Source organism: Lepisma saccharinum, chromosome 12 (genome assembly GCF_977018435.1).
Source record: "Lepisma saccharinum chromosome 12, izLepSacc3.1, whole genome shotgun sequence".
Taxonomy (NCBI): Eukaryota; Metazoa; Arthropoda; class Insecta; order Zygentoma; family Lepismatidae; genus Lepisma; species Lepisma saccharinum.
This window is the reverse complement of record NC_139240.1, coordinates 9,340,147-9,368,025: the sequence shown is the minus strand read 5'-3', so window position 1 is coordinate 9,368,025 and position 27,879 is coordinate 9,340,147. Positions and strand designations below refer to the sequence as shown.

At 41.1% G+C, this 27,879-nt stretch overlaps 1 protein-coding gene across 1 annotated transcript; it reads left to right on the top strand.

Moving 5' to 3' along the window:
- The first annotated feature begins 21,935 nt into the window (after nt 1–21,935).
- On the top strand, nt 21,936–23,495 carry LOC145996221 (uncharacterized). Its single transcript, XM_083132640.1, has one exon. It carries the CDS (start codon nt 21,936–21,938, stop codon nt 23,493–23,495), a length of 1,560 nt encoding a protein of 519 aa, XP_082988766.1.
- The last annotated feature ends 4,384 nt before the right edge of the window (nt 23,496–27,879 follow it).

The following is a 27,879-nucleotide window of genomic DNA, read 5'->3' as shown; positions in this document are numbered from 1 at the left end:
GTGTGTATGTGTGTTAATATTTTTGGCTTTGGTATTTATATAAAATTTCTTGGGGTTCAAATCAAAACTCTATACTTAATAAACCTATGACAGGTTTTACAGGATAGCCTACATGCACAAAGATAGAATAAGTATTGATCCACTGAAGCACTGACCTTTCACAATTGCATGTCTGCACAGGCATGTCGTGATGTGCATGGAAAGGCACTGACCTAATGCCATGTGTCATGTATTGATCTTGTATAACAAACTAGGGCAAATATAAACCCTTTGTTCAATATATTAGAAAATTCTATATACTGAATCAAACAAACCTATAATTCAATTTATACAAATCTGCTATATTTAAAAAAAATAAGAGGAGCAATACAACAACACATCTATACTCCTCAGCCACTCTCACAATACTAACTGATATGTAATACAAAAAGCTCTTGCATCATAATTTGTTGCACAACATAATGCAAAAGCTCTTGCATCATAATTTGTTGCACAATGCAAAAGCTCTTGCATCATAATTTGTTGCATAATACAAAAGCTCTTGCATCATAATTTGATGCATAACATGATGCAAGAGCTTAGTTTTAGGTGTGGGCAAAAAAAATATCAAGAGGGGCATATTTTTAACAAGCTTATGGACAACAATCTGACAAAAGTGCCTTTTGTAAGTGTGAACAAATCAATCTGAGGGGGCTCATCATTTCACAGGAACTTCCCGAGGGCATTTTTACAAAAATCTTGGATTAGACGGAGTACCACACTTGAGCAAAAAGCTCATATGGGCATGTTGAGCAAGTTTTAAGTGTAGCCAAATCTGCCTGAGGGGTGTTCATCATTTATCGACCCAGTAGTATATACTTTTATACTACTGTACTCTGTGTTTTTGTGTTAAAACTCTAAAAGCATCCATAAAACTCAAGTCACCTTCTTTGGAAATTATTAGCCCCGTCTAGTTCGCTACACTTGTAGATATAAGATGAAGTGCAGGTATATCCCAGCACCAGGCAGGTACAGCAAAACTGTATTCAACCAAATAGACAAATAGCTGTATTTCAAGTTCAAAAAATTCAACAATTGCCTCTGTTTTAAACGTTTATTTGTTTAGTTAAGTCGCACCATGTAACCATACACCACACACTGCACTACACTCCTGAACATAGTGCTACCCATGCAGGCGCCAAATACACTACTTAACACCAAATCAACAAAATAGACGAGTTGATGTTGCACTGTGTAACCGTTTATCTGTGGTATAAGAAACTAGACGCACATAAGTGGTGAGAATATATTATAATTATAACCTCAATTTACTAATCGGGAAATTTTCCTTAGCCAACTAATCAGCACAAATCACATGCCTTCGTCACAGGGGGAGGGGTCATAACATTCCCGAGCCAGTATTATTGATGTGACATTCTTAACAGGTTAATGCTCACACATAGCTGTAAGTACATCAATCTCTACGCACACACTTAGGAATGTTTGGAAAGCAAAGAATTCTCGTGACAAAAACAAGTAATCGGGAAATTCACAGTCAATCAATCAGCTCAAATCACATGACCCTCTCTCTCTTTTTATAAAGAAAAGAGAAGGCTTGACATTCCCAAGACAGTATTATTGATGTAACATTCTTAACAGGTCAATGCCTTAATGTTTACACACATACATAAGCACATCAATCTCTACACACACACAGGAATGTTTAGAATGGAAAGAATTATTGGGAAATTGCCCTTAGGCAAGCAAATCACCACAAATTACATGATCCTCTCTCTCTTTTTTTATAGGGAAAAGAGAAGGTCATGACATTCCCAAGCTAGTATTATTGATGTGACATTCTTAACAAGTCAACGTCATCTCAACGTCTTAGCTCACAACAAGAGCGTCCCATCAGCTCCGCTGAATTCTCCAAACTGAGCTCCGCTGTGGCTGGTACGCTGGGATCACGTGACCACAGCGGAGCCGCAGATTGGCTGCGGTTTAACTGATCGGATCTCTTGAGGGAGCATCCGCTTTATTATCATCACTTGGTACATATAAAACATGAAATTTTACAGAGGTATACACAACATGTGCAAGATACATTAAATAAGGTACATGGCATACACGGCGGGTCAAGCATGCGACCACCGCTTGATTATCACAATATAATAGTCCTGGTTGGTCCCAATGGCAAATTAAGGCCCCTAATGCTGCTAGAAATTCTGCTTCAAAGATTGGCCAAGGGGGCTCTAATGGTAGCTGGAATAAAACACTTCCTTCAAAGTCTACCGCCGCGATTTGCGACGGTGTAGCATCACTGTAAACTACGCGTGCCGGTTGCCAAGCGTTTCGCAGTTGGAAAGGTAGCGACATTGCTTTCTTCATGAGTGATACTGCCCACGATTCGCGGTCCATAAGAATGGCATATGTTAAAGGGTGAGAAAGCGTGGTGGTAGGAACCACCCATGTAAGAAAACCTGCTAACACTTGACGGACACGTCTAAAGCGTAATGCTTTACGTGGAATAGTACGAATTAACGGTAGGTACTTGGGAAGCACTGTCACAGTCATGGTCGCCAAGTTGACCAAGGTACCTAAGTAGGTCACTTCCTGAGTGAGACACAACACTGATTTGTTTAGATTAAGAGCCAACCCGTCATCTGCTAGACGTTGAGGAATGGGAGCCAGCTTGTCTGGACTGCCAACAAAAAGAATGTCATCATAATATGTCGCTACAGTCACTGAAAATTGGTTGGCGATTGCTTGCATGTACATGTCCGTAAAGGTTTGCATGTAGTATGGTGCCCAGGTCCATCCCATAGGTAAACACTTAAAACGAAACATCTTCCCAGCACAGTACACTCCAAAATATTGACTGAGCACAGGGGCGAGCTTGATATGATAGAAACCATCACGTAAATCCACTTTTAACATATGTGTATATTCAGGTGGGAGATCCTGGAGCATGTATGGCGAGGGGAGCCGAAAAGGCAATTTAGGATACACTTTGGTCCACTCACTGCAGTCGTAAATAACGCGGTATGCGTTTTTCTCCGGTTTAGGAACGAGAAAAAGAGGAAAAGCATTTAGCACTTGGTCACATGATTCAATGAAGCACTGTCGGTAATAAACCGATTTTTGTGCGCCGAAGCCGCATGGTACATGAGAGCGACGGCGTATGGGTCAACAGGGGGGCTGTAGGTATAGATCCTGGAGGTTGAAATTCCACTGTAGGATACTGTGGGCCGCGCAGCCGTTGAGTCACCATAAGACGAACACGGTCTGTTTCGGGTTCACTCGCAGTTTCGTCGGAATCACTTTCACTTTGTTGGTCCCCATCCTGGTCTTCATCTTCATCAGGTGGGGCGTGAATCGTGTCGCTTAGTTCCTGGACCAGAGGTCGCCAGAAATCCCAGCCCTCTCAATCTCTACACACACACGCACACACCCTCGGGGAATGATTGGAATGCAAAACTACTGATTTTGTCTGAGTAAAAACAACTAGGTTACATGAGAATTCTTGCCAACATTCAATTTGGTTAAAGTTACTGTTTAAGCAAAAGTTTTTTTTAAAATTAGAAAACAAAAAACACTATGAAAACCTATGACCTTACTTAGATTCATTTCATTCTTAACAGGTAAATGCCTCAATATTCACACGCTCCCGTAAGTGCATCAATCTTTATACATAAACTCAGGAATGTTTCAAATGCAAAGAATTCTCGTGACAAAACTATTGATTTTGACTAAGGGAAAAAAAACCTAGGTTACATAAGAGTTCCTGCAACATTTCTACACATTTCAAACATAAAATTTAATCAGAATCACATTTGAAAAAATAATTATATATACAGCACTATACTGCACTGTAAAATAACTCAAAATCACTATCAATATATCTATTTCTCTTAAAAATGTAATAACTGTAAATATGTGCATAAAATATACTGATATAGGCTCAAAAAAAATGTTTTCTCCCCTATGAGCTTGAGCTTTGATAAAAAAGAAAACAATTATTTTTTTATACTATAAAGATGGTAAAAATTGGATTTTTTGGATCTTTCATCCTTAGAAAATTAGCTGAAATCACGGTAAAATAAATAAATAGCAAATAAATGACCGCCGACATAGCATTAAATCTACTCTAAGGTATCTTTTATCACCCAGGTAAAGTAACCTGGCGGGAACTTATATATTAGTATTGAAAGGTGAAGTGAAATTTCATGAAAAATAACAAATATATGTTGTAATGCAAGGTGATCAAATAATCTTGGATATTGTGCTTAGCTTAAATGTAATTTTAGCACATTCACGATAGAATAAATAATTTGAACGTCTGTTAGCATTACTTTTCACCAAAATATTGCAACACAGTATCTAGTCAGTAGTAGGAAAATAGCGGAGCTGGATCGCCCGGACGAGTCGTAGCCTTTTACGCTGTATATTTTAAGGTACCTTCACGGGAAATCACCTATAGGGTAGTACCTTCACGGTTAACCTCCGAAAACACCTATAGGGTAGTACCTTCACGGTTAACCCAGTACCTTCACGGGAAAACACCTATAGAGCACTACCTTCACGCTAATTTTGGGCGAATCGTAGCCTTTTACGCTGTATATTTTAAGCTTCACGGGAAAGCACCTATAGAGCAGTACCTTCACGGTTAACACAGTACCTTCACGGGAAAACACCTATAGAGCAGTACCTTCACTGTTAACACAGTACTTTCACGGTGAAGGGCGCCTATAGGGTAGTAGCGAACCGTAGCCTTTTACGCTGTATATTGTAAGCTTCACGGCAAAGCACCTATAGGGTAGTAGCGAACCGTAGCCTTTTACGCTGTATATTTTAAAGTACCTTCACGGCAAAGCACCTATAGGACACTTCCTTCACGGTTAACCCAGTACCTTCACGGGAAAGCACCTATAGAGCAGTACCTTCACGGTCAACCCAGTACCTTCACGCGAAAGCACCTATAGGGTAGTACCTTCACGTTTAACCCAGTACCTTCACGGGAAATCACCTATAGGGTAGTATCTTCACGGTAATTTTGGACGAATCATAGCCTTTTACGCTGTATATTTTAAGGTACAGTCATGTTCAAAAAATCTGTCGCATGGATTTTTTCTAAGTCCAACGTCTTACGAAATTATGTTGGTAGCTCTGAAACAAGGAAGTGTTGTGAAATATTCGATCCTCCAATCAGAGTGAAGTTCGATTCAGAGGAGCAGGAGGCGTGACTCACGGTCTTGTCCACAGGACGTTCAACCAATGCAGCATTTCCAAATATGAGTTAACGTCCCCATTGGTTAAATATTGTTTCAATAATGCGAATCGGCAGAAAGATTGAGCAAAAGTTTACTTTGTCGTTTTAATTGCCTTTAATCGTTTCAAATTAGTATTAAATTGTCCCAATTATAGTTCACGAACTTAATATAATGTAATCATGTATGTGTTTGACAATCATATATCACTCATTAGAACAATTTTCACATTGTTTTCAATATGTGAGATGACATTTCATTTACATTTACGATAAAATAGTGGTTTGGGTGTAATAACAGTTTTCATTAATTAATTTAGAGATGCATTTTTATTTGTTGAGTTAATGATTAGGTTAATTCGTTATTTCTCGCGAAAAGAGGGAACCACAGCTGAAAGAAAATACACAACTTCTATTATTGAGGTCAAGAGTTCGTTTTAACATCACTTTTTGCACACATAGGCTAATCACGACTCGGAATACATTTAAATTGGAATCTGAAACATTATGCGACCTGACTGGAACTCGGAAAAGGACACAATGATTACAAGACGTCGATACATTACTTCTTGGTCTGGCTAACGCCAATAATAATGAGGGGTTGTGGGAGTGGGAGAGGGGTGACGGAAAGTAGAAAATAAATAGTATTTTTGGGGGTATTTAATGTTATATTTATACACATACAAACCTAAGAAAATATTTATTTTGATACATGTGTGTAGGGGCGGGGAAGGGGGAAAAGAGAGGGACAGAAAGATATTGGGAGACATGGGACGAAGAGGTGATTGTGGAAAATGTTTTATTTGACGTTCAGTAATAAAAACAATCAAATCAATGATGATTATCTTATAAATACCATATTTAATGTAAATTTGTTTTAAAAATGGTGGCGGGGAGCTGTTTGTTTTACGTTCAGTGCAGGATAACATAGTGGTTCGTATCTCACTTTAAACTGTAGGTCCAGGCCCCATTAGCCTATCTGTGTATAACGCGGATTTAAAATTCAGTAGAAAATAACGTCGATCTAGTATTTTAAATTTTAGATGCGTTGAGACCACTAAAATTTCCAATTCTTATAATAAGAGACCTGTCCTCATATTACCATTTTGAAAGAGAGAGAGTTAATTGTATAATCTTTCGTTGTTAGTTTCAAAGAAGACTAATTCAAATAGTAACAATGGGAACGAATAAAGCTTAAGAAAAGTTTTTGCCACCGTGGGGATTTGAACCTACGACCATTAGAGTGACAACCCAGTGCGATAACCACTACCCCACGAGTTCGTTCCTTCTTACGGCATGATTATGAATTAAGACCAATTCGTTCAATATGCATTAGAAATATAATCCCCACCTGCCTCTTTATAAACAACGCACCCAAACGCTCCTTTGTAGCAAATGAAATAAAGGTGGTATGAATGTCACAAAACATTTAAGCAAAATCTACTATATTTACGACGCAATCGTTTTACATGGAGAGGCTACAGCTTCGAAAATTGAGGTTGTGGTTTGACTGTAATTGTAGGATACCCCATAGGTATCGATAAGCCAAGGCTCTAGTGTGCACTAGATTGGTTTATTTGTAGTGACGTGCTCAGGAATTTGTAAAGAGGTATGTGAATATAAAAATGTGTTAATGCTTATTTTTTAAACAGTGAACTCATAATTTAATCTCTCTCTGTGCATCTCATTATCTCTCTTAGGAACTAATTAGTATTGCAGGAGTCATACTGAAAAGAAATCTCACATGACAATGACAAGAAATTAGATTTACGGAAGAAATAGTTTTCATATTTTAAATCCTCGAAGGGCCTTGGGCTATCTCCCGACTGTCAGTCTCCCTTCCACAATTCTACCTAGAGTTATCTTCAACTGGCAACGAGGTGACGTTGGTCAGCACGTCGAACCCTCAGCCAGTATAGAAGATATCTGAAACCAGGTTACACCAGTCACTCGTAGCACCCCAATTTCCTCACGATGGTGGGTTGCCACCGGTCCTATACAGATAACAGGCCGAGAACACAGGACGAATCAAATCCATGCCGTCCCGCTGCAGTCGGAGTCCAAAGCACAGAGGAGGAGGAGAGTTTTCATATTTTGTTTCTTATAAATGTCGACAATACATTAAATATATTAGGCACCAATAATTAGAGTCAAAAAATAGCCGGTTCTATAAGAGATTCGAACCTTCGATCTTCACTCAACTAGGCCGCTATTTTTAACAATTTACCATTTTCTCACTCAATAACCTTCGTTGAACGTTTGTCTTAAGAGTCGTTAGCAATCTTGTAAACCTTATTAACCTATCTGCTGTCTATCACAAATGTATTTTACAACCTGGAGTAGATTTTGATGTCTGCAATTTAGAACTTGACTTTCGTGGTAAGTAATTCTCTACCGTCTACTATAATAAATAAATCAAAGTCTACATATCTCATATTTTGTAAATGCGAAATGTCATTGTTAAATGTTACAAACTATTTCTTAGTCCACCGTTAGTTCCAGATTTAGCCACAGCATTCTGGAAACAAGCGTGAAACGTGTTTCCCACACTTCCAAGGTCAGGTGAACCCTTATCAGTTGTATTGGATGCCTGTGAACATGTTACTTCATTCGTCATGGTACTGTGGTGGATTTCTTCCCCTTCCCCTTTTACCTTGAACGGTAGTAATCCCCGACTGGGCACGACGAATCAATCACAGAAAAGCAGACTGTCTAGTAAATCGCATGCAATGTATTATTTCGAGCTCCTAAGTTTTAGAAAGTGAAATAAAAAAAAAGTATGTAACATTAATTCATAATGGTTGACTTCTTTGGGTATTATTTCATGACTCTTTTCTACTTACTCCAATGAAACTTTTGTCTACTGTTTTCAGTAGATCAATAGGTGTTTTGAAACATCTACTGTGTTCAGATTTTCAAAAAGATATCAATACAAAAAAATAATAAGGGGGTATGAAATTAATATTTACAGCCAAAATATTAAACTTAACATATTATACACTATACTGAATAAATTAATTTCACTTGCAGTTTCTCTACTGTACTGGTTTCAGTAGATCAATAGGTGTTTTGAAACATCTATGTTAAGATTTTTTAAATTTGAATTACAATTTGTGTGCCTGAAAACTTAGGGTATTTTAAACCCGTCACGCTATACGGGGTCCAGCCCCTTATCATGACAAAAATAAAAGCGTGTCTGAAAACTAAAATATCCTTACCTGGGTTAAACGCTGAGCCTGTAAAGCGACAGACAGTCAGCACAAACAAGGACAACACACACGCAGTCCTACAAAGATTATACTAACAGTAGGTCCAGTCACCAGAGCCTCGTTAGTCTGCAAAATGCAGTTCAGGGTGTACTACATGGAAGTGAGGTTGGTTTAAATTTGAAATAGATATAAAAACAAATTGTTAGTGAGGAGGAATAAAAAGTTATATTTACAGCTAACATGCTGAGCTAAACACACTACAAGGGTGTAAGGGATGACCTTCCACGAAGTATGTACAGTCATGGAAAAAAGTTCTTCCCCATAAGGCTTTAATAGGAGCAAGTAATGCAGGAGGGTAGGCAACACATATTGCACCCTTCGATGATCGGGTGATTTTGCCTGTCTTAACACCGAGAAATGTGTTCCACGCGAAGGTCAACATGACAGGAAAGCAAAGAGGGTCACGTGACTATTGGTTACGTGGAGTGTTGTGCTTCTCCACGTCCCCAGTTCTTGATCCACATTGCAGAAAAAGTAGAGCTGCATGCAATATATGAAAATAGGTTGTTTTCAACTACACGCTTAATTATGATTTTCCCAATTGTAAATCTATCAGACGTGTCTCTCGGGACAGTCTTTTACTTTGAATTCCTGTTTGTCATAGGCGTAACTTGACGGGAGCAGAAAGGGCATTTGTAACCCCCCCCAAAATCAGGTTTCTTAAAGCTGCTAAAACAGGAATTAAATACTATGATTTGACGCGTCCAAAAAAAGTATTATATTGAAAGATTGTTCCCAAATACGTAGATAGCAATTTAATACTTTGAAAGTGTCTCAGATTTGTTTATTATGTCACATCTTAGTGTGGCACAGGTCTACTACAAAAGTGGAATTTCGTAACAGAAATATGAACCCACTCCTTTTATTTCGTAGCCGATTTCATCTAGAAACTGAAATTAAGAATATTAGTTAACAATGTCATTGGTAAACAATAAAAAAATGTGTTAGACCCAATTCTTTAATACCTTATCATAATCTTTATCGCAAGTTTAAATTTTGTTGTAAGTCCACTTTATGCAAAAAAAAAAAAGGTAAAGTTCTCACCTGTGCTTAGCGCTACGCCACGAAGTCGTATAGGGGGTGTGGGGGTAACGCCCCACACTTTCTTGATTCGTTCGTGAATGTGGGTGATGTGATCAGCATCACACCCCTGACCGCCTTTACCCCCAGGGTTTCCCCCCAGGTACCCATGTCATTCGACGCTGGGTGGGCGCCGGGGTCGCTTCCAACGTTAGAAAAGTTCCCGTGCTTGAACCGGCCGGGGATCGAACCCGGGGCCTATAGCATGATAGTCAGACGCGTTACCGACTGAGTCACCGGCACAGATAGACTAATCTGAAATGCATACAGTTTAAAGTGGGATCCGAACCACTATGTGCGATCACCTGGTATCGTACCTGAGACCCCTTGATTACAAGGCCTTACCACTACGCCATCAGTGAGGCGCACACAATCTTTGTATTTCGACCTTTTTAAACCTATATGTATCATATAAGAGGTTGTTTAACGTTGCTATGCCTCTATGGATTATATTTAGCCAGTATTCGAGCACATAGCGTCAGGTTTCATAGAATATAAGCTTCTCTTCCATGTTTATGGTTTCCTGTCTGCAGTAGAAAAACTGGCAGGTTCCCATTGCTTTTCTTTCAATAGTCTTCCAATGGTTGCATATCATATCACTCAAATTTGATTCATTCGTTGCGAACACAATCCCCGATGGCGGAGTGGGATCGTGGGCGCCTTGTAATTAAGGGATCCCGGGTTCGATACTCGGTGGAGGAACATAGTGGTTCGGATCCCCCTTTAAACTGTAGGTCCATTCACGATTAGCCTAACAGGACATAAAGTGGACTTAAGACACCAAATCAAGCAACCAACACAATCCCGTTATTGTCCAGATTATCGAATCCAGAACCTTCGTCGCGAATAACATAAGCAGGAAGACAACGTGAAATAACCGAACAGAAACAGAACCTAAAACCTACATCGGATAGATTGGATTAAGTCGACGATACAGCACGGGTTCTGAAATGAAAAAGAATACGAAAGTTGAAGGACCTCTATACGCACCCACTTTTCTTCCACTCAATGGGGAAGATATCCTTCTAGCTGAGAAGCCTTTACGTAGGAGTGCCCTGAGGGAACTTCAAGGCCACGACGATAAAGTGTTCTACGTGCAATGACGGGACCAAATCATACGTCAGATAGCTGTGTTCCTCCTTATTTCGTACGCCATTGATAACTGGAACACGTGACCTCGTCTTTGGTAGAGCAGAAGCCTGCTTGCTTGCCACCACCCTTTAGTTCAGTGACCTTCGCCCGTAGTCAGCAAGAATGAATGACTCACCATATACTTGTTGTCTGTGAGGCTACACAAGAATAGATATTTCGTTAGTGGCTGTAAGTATTGTTTCATCTGCAGTTATATCAGTTAACATTTCAATAGTTTCCTAACGGTTACGTTAGTGATAAACATGTAAATTAGTTCTCGAGAGTGAACGTTTTATCTATTTGAACGGGGGATTTTTATACAGCCTGCATGTATTATTTTTTCCTGAAACAAGAAGAAATTCGAAGACGCAAAAAGAGTTGTATAAGAGTAGTTAACAAAAGGAAAAAAGAAGAAGAAAACGAAAATGTAAATGCTGAAATAAATTATGGTAGAGATCGAGTGAATAACATTTTGTCATGGGGCCTCCTCGATGGTGTAGTGATAACGTCGTCGCCTTGCAATCAGTGGATCCCGGGTTTGATACCGGTGGATGCACATAGTGTTTAGTATCCCACTTTAAACTGAAGGTCGAGTCCAGATTAGCATATCTGTGCACCAAACCAAAACTAAGAAAGAAATTGTCACAGTGTAAGAAAATTTCATGTTCAACCAGATACGAAACAAAAGGGAATAATATATTGCAGGTTGGAGTTCACATCTGTAGCATCTAACCAGCACAATTATGAATCGCAACATATCGTATCAGATCCATTTTTATTATACATGTATGATAATATAAGGGAAGTGGAGGAAAGAGAAAACCAAGCGAAACACGGACGCCTTCTCCAGAATTTCAAATCTCGTTACGTAAGGTTCTGGGTTGGAGTCCCGAACAGGCATGACTTTCTTGTTCTTGCCCTTTTATCTGCTTCATTTCATCATAATTCATCGTTATGGTTTACCTGCAGGGAAAGAATAATGACAATAATTGCCAATACAAAGCCAATGACAAACAGAACAACTCGATTACGGAGGTGCCAAGAAGAAACGAGACTTGACAGTTTCTCCGTCTCTCGGTTTGTGGAATTGAAAATTGCTCTCCCGTTCTCGGTCTCGATTAGTTAAATATAGAAATCGAAAATGTATGTGAATGAATATACATGTATTTTATATATTCCGGTTTTGTAGGAGATTTCGTGAGAGATGAAGTAAGTACTCTTCCATCGTATTTATTTTTATAATTTTTATTCCCTGTTCGATGATCGCGACGATAAGGACGAGTGACCATTACATGAAATTGATGACGAAATAGTCAAACATCCCCGACAAGGACGGTACTCAAACCCGGGAACTTTGGCGACGATATCGAATGTCAATCACTTAATGAGCTTGACCACCGAGCCTGCTTAATGTTGTTTCTGTCAGGTAATTCGTAATAACTATAATTTGCTTCATAATTTATCTTATTGTTGTGATTAACCTGAATTCAAAGAATTAGTTGAAAGGCAAAAATGCAAGATTGAATGTCTCTGATGTTACTTCGTGCCGAATAATATGACGTGGTATTATGATATGAATTTATTAATCATATAATATGCCTATTCATTCCATTGATTGATCCCAATTGAGCACACAAAATATGCTATAATGTCCACACCATGGAGGAGTGGTTAGCACAGCGCGCTACGATGCCATGGGTCCCTGGTTAGAATCTCGACTTGGGCGTGGGTGTCCTTGGTAAGTGTCCCTTCATCAATTTCATCACAGCATCACTCATCTTCATCGTCGCTATTTGCCAAAAGTGAAAGAATAGCAAATCTAAATAACAAACATCCAATCAAATCGAACATCTCTACCGATTTAATTCTATACGGTACCGAATTCCCACTTTATTACTGCATCTTAAGTCATTTTACAGCATCTCAATTGTTTTCCGATTCGAAAACATTTGGAATGTTGTTTTGTGAAGTTGATTGTGCATTGTTTCGTTAATTGGATTGTTTAATTAACGTCGCATTAATTAGTTTTAGACCAATCGTGACGGGGGAAGCAAGAGCACAAAGGAAGCGAAAAAGACAAGGAAGAGACCACGGCTTTCTTTAAAGATAGCATCCCGTGAATACAACTCAAGTGACTGCAGAATATTATGAATAAAATTTATTTCGCTTTTTCCTTTTATTTCTATTTCAGTTATTTTATTTCGCTGTTCTTCTACCACTCGCGTTACTCGTGTCGGTGAGGAAGAATTATAAACTCGTGAAACAAAAAAATATATGCCTCTCCCACGGTTCGAAACTGTCAGTACAAAATATTGTCTTATTTTTAAAATTTACGGGCAAATATGGTTTGTCACGTAGCAATTTTCGCTTATCTATTTCTCAAGGGGTTCCATTGCCTCTCTGATGTCGTAGTGGTAACGTCTTCGCCATGTAATGAAAGCCTTCCGAATTCAATACCAAATAGAGAGGATTTGGTTCGGATCCCATTTTAATCTGTAGGACCAGTGCGTGAACTGGACTTAAACAATTAACGTGTGGCATGTGGTCTGTGATGAGAACCATCATTTCAGCGAACCTTCTTGACGATGACTCTAATATCACTTGAAAGAATAGTATTTCCTTACGAGTAGCTTCGTCAAGAAACCAGTTCCTGAAATTTTCTTCTGGAGGCATCGTAGCACCCAGCTGTTTGTTGTGGCTGGGGCACGAGTCATGTGACTCATGTTATCAAAGCTCAATCCTTCCCGAGAACTCAGTATCACCAGGCAAACTTAAGCGAATATTTTGTTATTTGGGTTGCATAAACAACAGGCTTAAGACGTTACGAAATTCTACGTCCCGTGGCCCAGGTATTTTTTTCTAAGACTGTACACCCAATTGTTGCTTCCACGTAGTACACCCTGGACTTCAGTTTGCAGACGAACGAGGCTCAGGCGACTGGCCCCATGGCCAGTATAATTTTCTGTGTTGTCCTGTGTTTGGTCCTTGTGGGTGCTGAGTGCCTCTTTACAGCCTCAGCTTTTAACCGAATTCAGAATATTTTAATATTTTAGTTACAACACGACGTTACAGTTATGTTATTTTAGTTCTGGTAAGGGGCTGGACCCTGTATAAAGTGACAGGTGCAAAATAGCCTAAGTGCTGACGCACCCAAAATTTTGAATTCAAATTCAAACACACTACATGCAATATTACATGTAGTACTGAAGAGAATATTTCACTTGTAGTTCCTCAACTGTAATTACACATTAGGCATACTGAATGTGTTCAGTAGGAAATAATTGATTTTGAGTAGATTTCCGAGAAACACAGTAGAGTACTACAATTGATAACAGTCGATTCTGTCTACTGTAAACAGTAGAAATTATGTAGGTTTATAACGACGATGAGAATGAAACAGAGGTAAAAACAATGATAATGAAATGCAGATGCGACCTGGAGCAAACAGGAACGTAGAATGTCTGGCAGCGAGACGCAAGAGTTGATCAAGCGATTGTAGCGTCAACTTTAGCTTAGAGCTCATAATTGATATTTCTACATGAGCTCAACATACAAGTTACATACAATGAGAGAATTGAATTGAGTTTACATCTCACGTGATATGAGTCGAAACTATTGTTGCACATTGAACTGTGAAGTGAATCAATATTCAATTCGATTAACTAGTGAATGGTGATATGCTGAGATTTCGTAACGAGATGTGCCAAATGGCTGACAGTATAATAACTTATGGACACATTGATTTAATATATTTGAACAATCTTATAACGTGCGATTTTGCATGAAATGTTATTACTTGAATCTACATCACTTCATTGCAAAGGCTACAAGGCATTTTATGGGTTGTAAAATTCTGTGTTCGATTAACCGTTCTGTTAACTCTGCGATTTTTATATCTTATTAAACCGAAAAATTATTTATTGCATTATACTTATTACGAAAATCCGTATATTATTTGCTTTGCGAAATGTAGAGAATATATTGTTTTTCATGCTTTTTACAAGAATACAACTATGCATGGTGAACAAAAATAATGTAAAATAAATACTATTCACAAAAGGATGTCAATAGTATTTATTTGTTTTGTTTCTTGATAATTTTCCCTAAAATAAAAATGTATAACTTTCGCTGTACATGACATTTCTTCAAATATGACACATGGATCATCTTTATGGAAATCCTAGTAAAATGATGAGAAATTCAAAAACATATTCTGAAAAATTATTTTCAAAAATAACATTGAAAAATCATTAGAAAGGAGTGTTATTTTTTTTAAAAAATGTAACATTTTTATTTCTTTAAATTATTAATTAAATACAATACTTATTAACCCACAGCTCTACAGCACCTTGAAGGGCCTTGGCTTACCTACCGACTGCTGGTCTCCCTCCCACACTGTTCCGCCGTCACCTGTTATAGCGTGGAGGTCTCAGACCAGTGTTGGGGTGACGGGTGATCAGCCCGACGAACCCCCAGCCGTTAATGTAGGTCTTCTTGACCAGGTTACGCTCACTCACTCGGAGCTTCCCAATTTCCTCACGATGCCATCGGCCCTATACGTAGGCCGAATAAATTCCGACCAGAGCCGGATTCGAACCTACGCCGTCGCGCAGCGAACGATCTCAAGACGAGTGATCGCCTTAACCCGCTCGACTACGGAGGAGGACAAATACAATACTTAGTTGCTATATATAATAATAATAGGGGTAATCGAACAGAAGTCAAACCTATAATCTTCGGCGTGTAATACTGATAGCCTATCCCCGAACCACTTTACAATCATAAAAAAAATTGAAGTTTTTTTCTCGGAAATTAAAGGCTAGTGCACGCTGGAACCTTGCCATACGAATATCTACCCTACCACTACAAGAAGCCACGTCACAACCTCAATTTTCGAATCTGTAGCCTCTCCATGTAAAACGATTGCGTCGTAAATATAGTAGATTTTGCTTAAATGTTTTGTGACATTCATACCACCTTTATTTCATTTGCTACAAAGGAGCGTTTGGGTGCGTTGTTTATAAAGAGGCAGGTGGGGATTATATTTCTAATGCATATTGAACGAATTGGTCTTAATTCATAATCATGCCGTAAGAAGGAACGAACTCGTGGGGTAGTGGTTATCGCACTGGGTTGTCACTCTAATGGTCGTAGGTTCAAATCCCCACGGTGGCAAAAACTTTTCTTAAGCTTTATTCGTTCCCATTGTTACTATTTGAATTAGTCTTCTTTGAAACTAACAACGAAAGATTATACAATTAACTCTCTCTCTTTCAAAATGGTAATATGAGGACAGGTCTCTTATTATAAGAATTGGAAATTTTAGTGGTCTCAACGCATCTAAAATTTAAAATACTAGATCGACGTTATTTTCTACTGAATTTTAAATCCGCGTTATACATAGATAGGCTAATGGGGCCTGGACCTACAGTTTAAAGTGAGATACGAACCACTATGTGTCTCCACTTGTTATCCTGCACTGAACGTAAAACAAACAGCTCCCCGCCACCATTTTTAAAACAAATTTACATTAAATATGGTATTTATAAGATAATCATCATTGATTTGATTGTTTTTATTACTGAACGTCAAATAAAACATTTTCCACAATCACCTCTTCGTCCCATGTCTCCCAATATCTTTCTGTCCCTCTCTTTTCCCCCTTCCCCGCCCCCCACACACATGTATCAAAATAAATATTTTCTTAGGTTTGTATGTGTATAAATATAACATTAAATACCCCCAAAAATACTATTTATTTTCTACTTTCCGTCACCCCTCTCCACTCCCACAACCCCTCATTATTATTGGCGTTAGCCAGACCAAGAAGTAATGTATCGACGTCTTGTAATCATTGTGTCCTTTTCCGAGTTCCAGTCAGGTCGCATAATGTTTCAGATTCCAATTTAAATGTATTCCGAGTCGTGATTAGCCTATGTGTGCAAAAAGTGATGTTAAAACGAACTCTTGACCTCAATAATAGAAGTTGTGTATTTTCTTTCAGCTGTGGTTCCCTCTTTTCGCGAGAAATAACGAATTAACCTAATCATTAACTCAACAAATAAAAATGCATCTCTAAATTAATTAATGAAAACTGTTATTACACCCAAACCACTATTTTATAATAAATGTAAATGAAATGTCATCTCACATATTGAAAACAATGTGAAAATTGTTCTAATGAGTGATATATATGATTGTCAAACACATACATGAATACATTATATTAAGTTCGTGAACTATAATTGGGACAATTTAATACTAATTTGAAACGATTAAAGGCAATTAAAACGACAAAGTAAACTTTTGCTCAATCTTTCTGCCGATTCGCATTATTGAAACAATATTTAACCAATGGGGACGTTATCTCATATTTGGAAAATTCGGCATTGGTTGAACTTCCTGTGGACAAGACCGTGAGTCACGCCTCCTGCTCCTCTGAATCGAACTTCACTCTGATTGGAGGATCGAATATTTCACAACACTTCCTTGTTTCAGAGCTACCAACATAATTTCGTAAGACGTTGGACTTAGAAAAAATCCATGCGACAGATTTTTTGAACATGACTGTACCTTCACGGGAAAGCGCCTATAGAGCAGTACCTTCACGGGAAAGCATCTATATGACAGTACCTTCACGGTTAACCCAGTACCTTCACCGGAAAGCACCTATAGGGCAGTATCTTCACGATTAACCCAGTACCTTCGCGGGAAATCACCTATAGGGTAGTAGTTTCACGGTTAACCCAGTACCTTCGCGGGAAAGCACCTATAGGGCAGTAGCGAACCGTAGCCTTTTACGCTGTATATTACAAGAATTCACGGTGTATGTTAACCTCACTGTCAGCGTTGGCAGCTCTGCCAATCAACATTTCACCACAATATTTTACGAGTTAAACTAACCTAGTGAGTTGGCAACATTTATTCTATCATGCATTGTTTGAGCCGCAAGCTAAATTTAGCTAAGAAATCAAAACGAGTGCTCTTCAGGGGATGAAGTATGCTTTCGAAAACAAAGAAACAATACAAATTCCAGCATTTCCTCTACCGATGAACCTCTTTTCTGTTCTTGGTTAATTACGCAAGGGAAAAAAGGGCTTCGAAAGAAAATCTTTACCAGTAAAAATATTTGTATAGGAGTCATCGCTAATGCTACTTACGCGATTCTTTTCCTCTAATTGTGTGAGCAAGACGGAACGATGTATGTAGGTCAACTCCTAGACGGATCGATATCGTTTCCTACCACGCCATACATCGCCTCGACTTTTCGCAGTGCTTAGCGAGAAGGTGACCGAGTGACTATATTAACAGCATTTCTGCCGTGAATTGTTAGCGACATTTTTGCTGTATTAACTCTAGTGACTGAGATCTATATGTGCTTGTGGTGCACGTTGTGTTCAATTGCATGAAAACTTTCGCAAGAAGGAGAAAGAACAGCTTTACTTCAACAGAGGTAAGTACAGCAATTATGTTTTTATAGTGGAACCACAAGGAAAGAAACTTACGCAGACCCCATCGCGCTGGCGGGTGGGCAGGAGGAAGGAGCCTTCAGAGCGGCCAACGTCAGTGTTGCCAGACCTATTGATTTCTCGGTAGGACTCCACAATAAACTATTGCTATGGTACCTCCGACGGCCTGCTCAAAAACAAGTTTCCTGGTCACCTTACTTGAACATGGAGGGAAGAGTGGAACTCCACTCAGCCATGAAAAGTGCTGTTTGAACTGTGAAATTATGCCAAACGATGTGCTAGGACATTATTATTATTTTATTACTATTACTACATTACCATGGGCATTCACATATACTTTCAATTCAGCTGCAATAATGTGTGTTAATTATTGCATGAATATAATATAGAAATTTAAGCAATGTTTTTTGAGGGAACAACACTATTGGAGAAAATGTGCCTTCTTTTGCCCCCCCCCCTGCCTGGAAAAAATCCTGCGGACATCCATGTACATTACTATTTTTAGATGGTTGTATTTTATCCCACCCGAAAATTCAGTTGATTTCAGTTACAGTAATTTACATCCATTATTATAATAGGAATGTGGAAACGTGATAATTTCAAACTCAAGTGGTGTTTTCTGAGAGGGCAACATTATACGGGGTAATATGCCTCGTTTACTCGCCTGATAAAAAATACATTGTTTCCCCCTCTCTGGAAAAAATCTGCAGACATCCTCTTGCCCGCCCGTGCACACGCCTATGTCGCCCCCCCGAGAAGATCGTTCATCCGCTACTATTAGATCATCGGATTTTGTAGCAGATCTTCTGGTTTCCCAAGAAACAATCTCCCGATTTTTTTCAAGTCTGACCTGGCAATACTGCCCTGAGCACCGATAACGGCAGGGAAGATGTGCGAACGCTTTTGAGGGAAGGTTTTTTTTCCTTGTGGTCGAGCTATACTTGCTTTATTAACCCGAGTTAACTTGGAATTTACTTTTACATTGCATATTATTAACTCGAATTATCTCGTGATCACACAATATCAGTGTATTTTTGTGCTAATCAGGAAAGTCTCGTTTGAGCTTTAATAAGTTTACATAATAAAATTTTACTTGCTTCTACTGGACGTCATGTGAGAAAAGGAACACGATGACGATGGGATTTTGTGCTGGAGAGAGCGTGGGGTTCTCTACATACAGTTTATCACCGACTTGAATGTCTATGATTTGCGAAGCATCCTCTGCATATGCAGTCTCTCCACTTTCGGGATGTGTGAAATCAACCAGCTCTACATTACGGATTTTAGGTTCGTCCCCTATATTCGTCACAGTCATAGTCGGATAGTGAAGGGCTCGCAGTAGCGACCAGTAAGTTACCTTGACAAACTGAAGTTTTCCCCTGAGGTAAAATTGATGGTATGCTTTGACAGGAGTGAGCATGTAGAGTTTGCTTCGTGGATTGAAAGGGGACGGAAATTCTCGATTTGGGATGCTGAATATCTCTAGGACGACTGTCGATTTTAAGTTGTCGAGGCTAACGTTCAGGCTGCCGACGTTGGCTCGCAGTTCCTCCTGCACGTCGTCCAGTTTGTTCTGTACGGTCTCCAGGTGTTCGCTGAAGAGGTTGACGATGCTGTCGTAAGAAGGTTTGACCTTGATTTCCACGCGAAGTTGCTTGAAGTGTTCGTTCAGTTCGCGAAGCTTGTCGGCAAAATCAGCCAAAGCAGACTCTTGAACGGTCTCCACGTCGTCGATTCGAAGTTTCACGTTTGCGATGATCTGCTGCAAGCTTTCGACGAGCCTCAGTTTGGAGTTTTGTGTCGCGAGGTCGTGAACCTGATTTCTGATTTCTGCGAACAGAGTGTGCAGCTCGTTGACGTTCTGGTTAGTGGGCATCGTGGCGATGGTGTCTCGAATTTGCACGATTTCAATCTGAATGTTTTTCACGTCCTCGGATTTGAGCAAACGATTCACTGTCCTCTTCACGGCTGTCAGTTCCTGCGATGTTGGTAAGTTGACGACTGTATTCTGCAGCGCGGTCAAAGCTTTTCTCACGGCGTCCAGCACACTGGCGTCGGCTACCGTACCCAGCGCATCCCGGAGTCGCGTCATGTCGTCCTGTGTGGGGGTTGATTGCTGCAGTGTTTCCAACTTGCTCTGTATGTCGTCGATCAGGTGATGGAAGTGTGAAAGTTCGTTTTCGATGTTAAGGCTTTCCAGCTTGGCAATTTGCTGTTGAACGGTGGTCAGGGTTTCCGTTATGCCTGGCAATTTCAATTCCAAAGCTTCCTGCACGGTCGATAGATCAGTTCTCATGGTCGACAAAGTGTCCTCGATGTGGCTTACGGTGCCTTGGATTTTACCGAAATCCTCGTACGTCTCGAGTTGCAGTTTGATGTTGGCCACAGACTTTCCTATAATTTTCAGTTCCTCGGACGAAGGAAAGTTGGCAATGGCTTCTTCGACGGTTTGAAGTTTCTCCCTGATGTTTTTCACCGAGTTTTCAAGTTCTGCGAAGGATATCAGAGACGGGATCTCATCCCGAAAACTACCGAGTTCGTTTCGTAGATCGGCCACTGTTCGATTGATCAGAAGTATGTCTTCGGGTGCAGGGTTGGTTTCAAGTTGGATCTTAATGTTAGAAATAACATTTTGAAGTTCGTTGAAGCTAGCTTGGATGTTTGTTTCCTGTTCCTCAAACTTAGTTTTTAGTTGAATAATGTCTCTGGATTTTTGTAGGTTAGATAATTCCTCTCGCAGGTTGTTCACTGTTTCCTGAATGCTGCTCAAACTTTTCAAGGATGCTAAATCAGCATACTTGGCGAACAGTGATTTGAATTCCGCTTCGATCTTCAGGATCGGATCCACTAATGTTTTCTGCAGACTTGTGATCTCATCTTGTAGGCTCGAGGACAGAGTGTTCTGGAGAGTCAGCAGGTCGCTGCGAAGTTTCTTTACTCGTTGGTCGAGTTTCAGAATTTCAGTGTTGTCGGGTGGCTCGGTATTCGTGCCGCCTCTGGAGTGGCCGAAGATATTGTTCGTCATCTTGATGCGTCTTACTGTTTACTTACAGATTCGAATCAAAACAATGGCCCAATATGTATATAATAGCCTATTGCATATCCCTGAAAGTTGGCTTTCTCTGTTGCAGAAAAATGTCGCAGTCTAAAGACACATCCACTGCAGTTCCGAAGACGAAAGAACCCCAAGTTCACTGCCCCTTCTGTAATATCCCACAAACCAAGTCCCATCTAAGTCGGCATAAACAAAGATGTATTCAACGGCCTGGTTCGTCGAAAGAACCCACCAGCATCACCAAACCTTCCCCAACATCCAGGAAAGTGATAACAACAAAAAATTTGATCGTCAATCAGAAGAGTGGGGTAAAGCGAAAGCAGTCTTCAAACCAGTTGACGCATGGAAAGAGAACAAGGATCACAAAATCGGCTGAAGCACGCGACCCAGAATGCATTAAGCCGAAGAGAACGGCCTTCAGGAATATGTTGGCAAATTACAGCCTCAGCAGCGAGAATAGGGGTTTGCCCTGCAGTGCCGAAATTTTCCTGGAGGAGAAGAAAGCAGAAGTGGTTAAGATTTTGGTTTCCACTCTCAACAAGGGCCCCTTCAAATTCAACATGGTTTAGGATTCGTTGTTCCAGAAGCATTCGTCGGAACAAACTCACGTGTTCTCCAGTAGAACAAAGCAACAACTTCTGCTGGAAAGTGATAGGGAGGTGATAAGCGAACTTTACGACAAGTTAATGAATGAGATCTTCCGGAAGCAGGAAGAGTTTCAAGGTAAAGGATCGGGTTGGAGTGTTTGCAACACTACACACATCATCAACATCAACATAAGCAAATACAAACCTCTTTCAGGATCGACTTACGTGAAGCTCCCGCAGGTGATCGAAAACAAGAAAGCCGTTCTTAACATTAAAAACAACGACAACCAGTGTTTCAAATGGTGTCTCCTGGCCCATTTGCATCATAAAACAAAAAACTCTACGCGCGTTGGAAGTTACAGCCAGTACGAGAATGAATTGGATGAATATTTCGAAGACGTTACATTTCCTGTGCAGCTGGCAAAAATCGAAAAATTCGAAAAAGCCTATCAACAAAAGAACGAGATTCCAATCGGTGTAAATGTGTATGGATATACAATCAGCAACAAAAAAGTAGATATTTTTCCGCTTCGGATCAGCAAAATTGTAGGTGATGAGGTGAATGTAGTGCACATGCTGTTAATAAAAAATATGAAACAGCATCATTATTGCCTCATCCGTGATCTTTCGAAGCTGGTCAGAAGCGAGATAACTAAATATGAACCTAAAATCGAAATCTGTTATCGATGTATGGTATTTTTCAACAACCTAGGTTCAAGAACCGCCAAGGAGAGACTGCAGGATCACCTCAGAGAATGCCTGCAGCATCAACCATCCAGGTGTGTGTTCCCTGGTGGTTCTCATTTCTTCAGAAAGTACAAGTCCCAGCTGGAGGTCCCCGTTGTCATCGTTGCGGACTTCGAGGCATTCTTGAAGCCCATGGCGATCTGCGTCCCCGATCCTGCAAAATCATCAACTACTGCCTACCACGAGCACATACCTTGCAGTTTCGCATACTACGTGCACTGGATGGCAGGAGCGGACGAAGATAACAAGGAACCGATTCTTTACCGAGGACCCGAGGCTGGAAAACGCTTTCTGGAATTCCTAGTCAAGGAAGTGGAGGAATGGGGTGATGTTTTGTTCAGGAGTAAACCCATGAATGATCTTACCGAAGACGAAGAATTGAGGTTTGTTTGTGCAACACATTGTCCAAATTGCAAGTCCAAATTTGATGATTGTGTGATAAAAGTGGCACACCACAATCACGTAACGGGTCAGTACATCCGTCCATTATGCCATAGATGCAATTTGAAGCTTCAAACTGCCAAGTTTGTACCGGTATTTTTCCACGGGCTCGGCAATTATGATCTTCACCATTTCATCAAAGAGCTGGGCTATGACAAAAAATCCATCCGTGTGATTGTCGAGACCGACGAGAAATACATTACTATCAGCAAGTGGGTGAATATTCCACCGGGCTATCATGGTAAGATGAGCAAAATGATCCCCTGCGACGATGAGTGCACGTTGTGCGCTGCTGGCAAGAAGCCAAAATACAGAAGAATTGAAGTTAGATTCATCGATTCTTACCGCTTTCTCCAGGCTAGTCTCGAAAAATGCGTCGCCATGTTGGACGTGCCGGAAGTTACCAGAGATCATTTTCCAGATGTGTCCTTGGACGCTATTCGAAGGAAAGGAGTGTACCCATATGAGTAGGTCGACGGGCCCGAAAAGTTCGACGAGACGGATCTTCCGTCGAAAGACGCTTTCAATTCAACCTTCAAGGACTCCGTGTGTTCCGACGAAGACTATGCGCACGCCAAACGTATGTGGAACGAGTTTCGATGCTGCTCGCTGGGTGATTTCCACGATCGATACTTGAAGCTGGACGTGCTTCTCCTATTCGACGTGCTCCAAGCGTTTCGTCAAACCGCTATTCGTGATTACAAAGTCGACCCTGCGCACATCAAGAGTCTTCCGGGATTCACCTGGAATGCCATGTTGTATTCCAGTAGCATTCGATTGCAACTTTTCGCGGAAGATCAATGCGACATGCAGCTTTTCATCGAGAAATGTATTAGGGGCAGCATCGTGCAATGTTGTTTAAGACATGCGAAAGCAAACAACAAGTACATGGGGACGAGTACGATCCCAATCAGGAGTCCAGCTACATAATATACTTGGACGCCAACAACCTGTATGGTTATGCGATGACACAGAAGCTGCCACAGTCTAATTTCGAGTGGTCGGACATCACCGAAGAAGGACTGAAACATCTGCTTCAAGAGGATAATTTTGAAGGATCGACAGGATACTTCGCGGAGGTAGACTTAGAGTATCCCTCAGAATTGCACCAGCTCCATACCAAAACTGCTTCTGACGTTGGAGAGGAAGGATCATTACGTAGTGCACTGCAAACTGCTGAAATTCTATCTCCAGCAGGGTCTTGTTTTAACTAAAGTGCACAGAGTTTTGAAATTCACACAGGGCAAATGGCTGGAACCCTACATCAACATGAACACGCAGAAGCGGCAGGTGGCGACATCTGACCTGGATAAGGATATGTATAAACTGATTAACAACGCCATCTACGGAAAACCAATGGAGAATGTAAGGAAATACAAGGATGTCAAGATAGTTTCGGACGAAAAAAATGCATGAAGTGGGTTGCCAACGTACGCTTCAAGAGCAGGAAAATTTTCAACGAGAACCTGACGTTGCTTCATCTTGACAAATCCTGCATTACGTTCAACAAACCGACGTACGTGGGGGCTGCAATTCTCGAACTGTCGAAACTGCAAATGTACGAGTTCCACTACAACATCATGAAGTCACGATACAAAAATCAAATCCAGATCGCTTACATGGATACGGACAGTTTCGTTTATGTGGATGAAGGAAGATCCGTACAGGGGCATGTCAACCGAATTCAAGGAACATTTCGACACTTCGGGCTATCCACAGCCGAACCCCTACAACATTTTGCCAAGAAACAAGAAAGTTCCCGGATTGATGAAGGACGAAATGAACGGTGAGATCATCAGAGAGTTCGTGGGACTCAGGGCTAAATCATATTGTATCAGAACGACCGTTGCCACCATCAAGAAGTCCAAGGGAGTTGGGAAAAGCACTGTTCAGGGGAAATTAAACGTCGAGGATTACATCGAATGCCTGAAAAAGAAACTCCCCATCCTGCGGGAAGAGAGGAGGTTCCAGAGCATAGACCATGATGTGAAGACCGTGAAACTGAACAAAGTGGCGTTGGATGCAGAGGACGACAAGAGAAAAGTTTTGAACTGCGGTATTCACACCGTTCCATGGGGCTATTCACCAATCGGAGAGAAGTCCAAATCATGCAATATCTGTAATTAGGCTAATCCTGTAACGAATCCACTTCACACGCTTCTGTAAATACTTTTTTATTTACTTCATTTCCGGCATCCATCTATTTTTTTTGCTGAAATAAACAGCAGTCTCATTTCACCAAAACCTTTTCTCTCCATTTATTGTTCTTTCCTACACTATCCCAATGTTGGTCTTGGGGTGGCACAGAGAGAAAAGAAGGCAGCAGCTGAAGCAGAATGCAGTTCACGGATAGCAGTAAGTAAATAAACAGATATAATAAAATAGGAGTTCTTCGCAATGCGTCCGAAAGGAGTGGCTTATCAAATCCCTTACTCGGAACTCAAAAAGGTTTCGGGCATCGATTCTATACTCACGAAGAAGCAACGCGAGAAGAAAAACAAATGTTTAAAGAAGGGGCACGGGATGAAGCTCCTTCTCAGCAGGCCACAGCTAAGCAAGTTGCAAAAGTCTAGGCCAAGAAAGCAGGGAGGTTTCATTTTCAGCATTCCCGCGATCCTCGCTGCTCTCGGAGCCGTGGGAAGTCTCGCAGGTGGTAGTGCCGCGATCGCGAAAACCGTGATCGATGCCAAGAAGAACACAAAAGAGCTCGAAGAGCAAAAAAGACACAACCTCGCCGTGGAAAGCAAGATGAACGCTACTGGTTCCGGATTGAAGAGAAGAAGAACAAAGAAACAAACCACCGCAGCAGCGTTGAAGAAATTCAACCTTAAAAAAAGTGCCCCTTTCAAACGAAGATATTGAGTCTCTAGCTGAATTGTTCAACGTTATAAACTTCAGAGGTGTGTTCATGTCCGATACATTGCCTGCTAATGGACCCCGAAGTGGCGGCGAAAGCGGAGTGGTCAACTTGGATAATTCTCTCAACCCGGGAACCCACTGGGTATGTTATTGGATTGCCGAGGACGGAAGCGCTTTCGTTTTTTATTCTTTCGGTGGCGTTCCGCTTCTCACGCTTGCGAACTACCTGAAATCGACGTCCGAAATATTTTACAACGACGAAAGGATCCAGGGCTTCGACGAAGTGGTCTGCGGTCATCTCTGCGTCGTAATGCTGGTCATTCTTTCGCAACTAACCGGCAGCGGGGACTCGACGTCGTTGGAAATGTTTCAGAGCAACGGATTTGATAAAACAATAGCGATAAAAGAAAAATGCTAGTCCTGCATTTGTCCAGCGAGACTTCAATCCTCAAACTAAAACTGCATTACGATGTAATCAGTCTGCAACAAGAGTCTTTGGGGCTCGTGGCTTTCTACAGCATGTACTTGATTCGCAACGTCACCGAATACAACAACACCCTCCACGTAGGAAGCAAGAAGATCACCGTTTCGCCTGGACAATATAACCTGACTACCCTACAACCCCGATTGCCTTCGAACGTCATCCTGTCCGAGAGTTCGGTCACTCATCGCGTGGAGATTACGTCCGCCACAGAAGAAATAAACCTCGGATCCATCGGGGAGCTCTTGGTTTCCCTAACGACAGCAGGTTGGCGCCGGGGATCAAGCACGTCGGATCCTCTATTCCCAAATTCCTGTCCATAGAAACTTTGAACGTACATTGCAACCTGGCTCAGGGCATGGTTGTATCGACGGACGCAAATCGGGACCAAACACACAAGGAAACCGGTATAATTGCAACGTTCAAGCCCAATTCGGAATTCCTGGAGCCGATTCTTTACGAACCAGCCAAACCGATCTTTTTTCCCATCCAGCACGACAAGTTCAGTGAAGTAGAACTGACTATAACGAACGAGAAAGGTGAATTGGTGGATTTCGCCGGAGCCACGAGCACGGCCGTACTGGCTATCTTGTAAATAAAATAGACGGTTAATCGAAAGCGCATGATGGATCACGTAGAAAGTTACGAACTGCAGTCCTTCCCTCCCAACAGAAGGACGTTTGGCAACCTCAACGAACCGAACAAGGACATCGAATTTGATGTGGACGTTGGTGACGGGTTTGTGCATCCTCATCGCGCTGACTTCTACATCAGATACGAAATTGTCACCAGGGACGAAAATGCAGCTTACCCCGCAGGAGCCAACATCAGGCTGATAGACAATTTCGTCCCTCACCTCTTCTCCCAGGTGGAAGTGAGAAAGCATGGTACAGTCATCGACAGGATGGATAACCCCGGACTAACTTCGACCATCGTGGCGACCATGACGCTCTCGAAGCCAGAGAGTTCGTACTACAAAGCGGCGGGTTTCGAAACCGACAACAAATTACCCGGGAAACTCAGCACCGTGCTATTCCCTCTGCGACTCCTCTATGGATTCTTCTCCGACTACAAGGAAATCATGTGGAAGGGCGGTCTGAGGGTCACTTTCAAGAGAGCGTCCAACGACAACAACTTGTTTCTGCGATCGAAATCCGTGGACGATGCGAGCCTCCCGTCCGAGGGTAAGTGCGTGATAAAATCCATGGAACTTCGCATGCCGATCATCGAATACGAAGCTAACCACGCCACGAAGATCAAAGCAGAAATCCTGAAGAACCCGAACATCCCGCTCGAGTTTCAGATTTACCAATTCTTGCAGAGGACAGTGTCCGGGCGATACTTCGAGTTCGACGTGACGACACAGTTCAACAGCATCCAGAACGCCATGCCCGACTTCGTGGTGGTTGTGTTTCAAACCGGTCGCGACGGCAGTCAGAATGCGGATTCGAGTATGTTCGACTACTGCAAAGTTAGGAACATTTACCTTAAGAACGGGCGGAACGAGATTTTCCC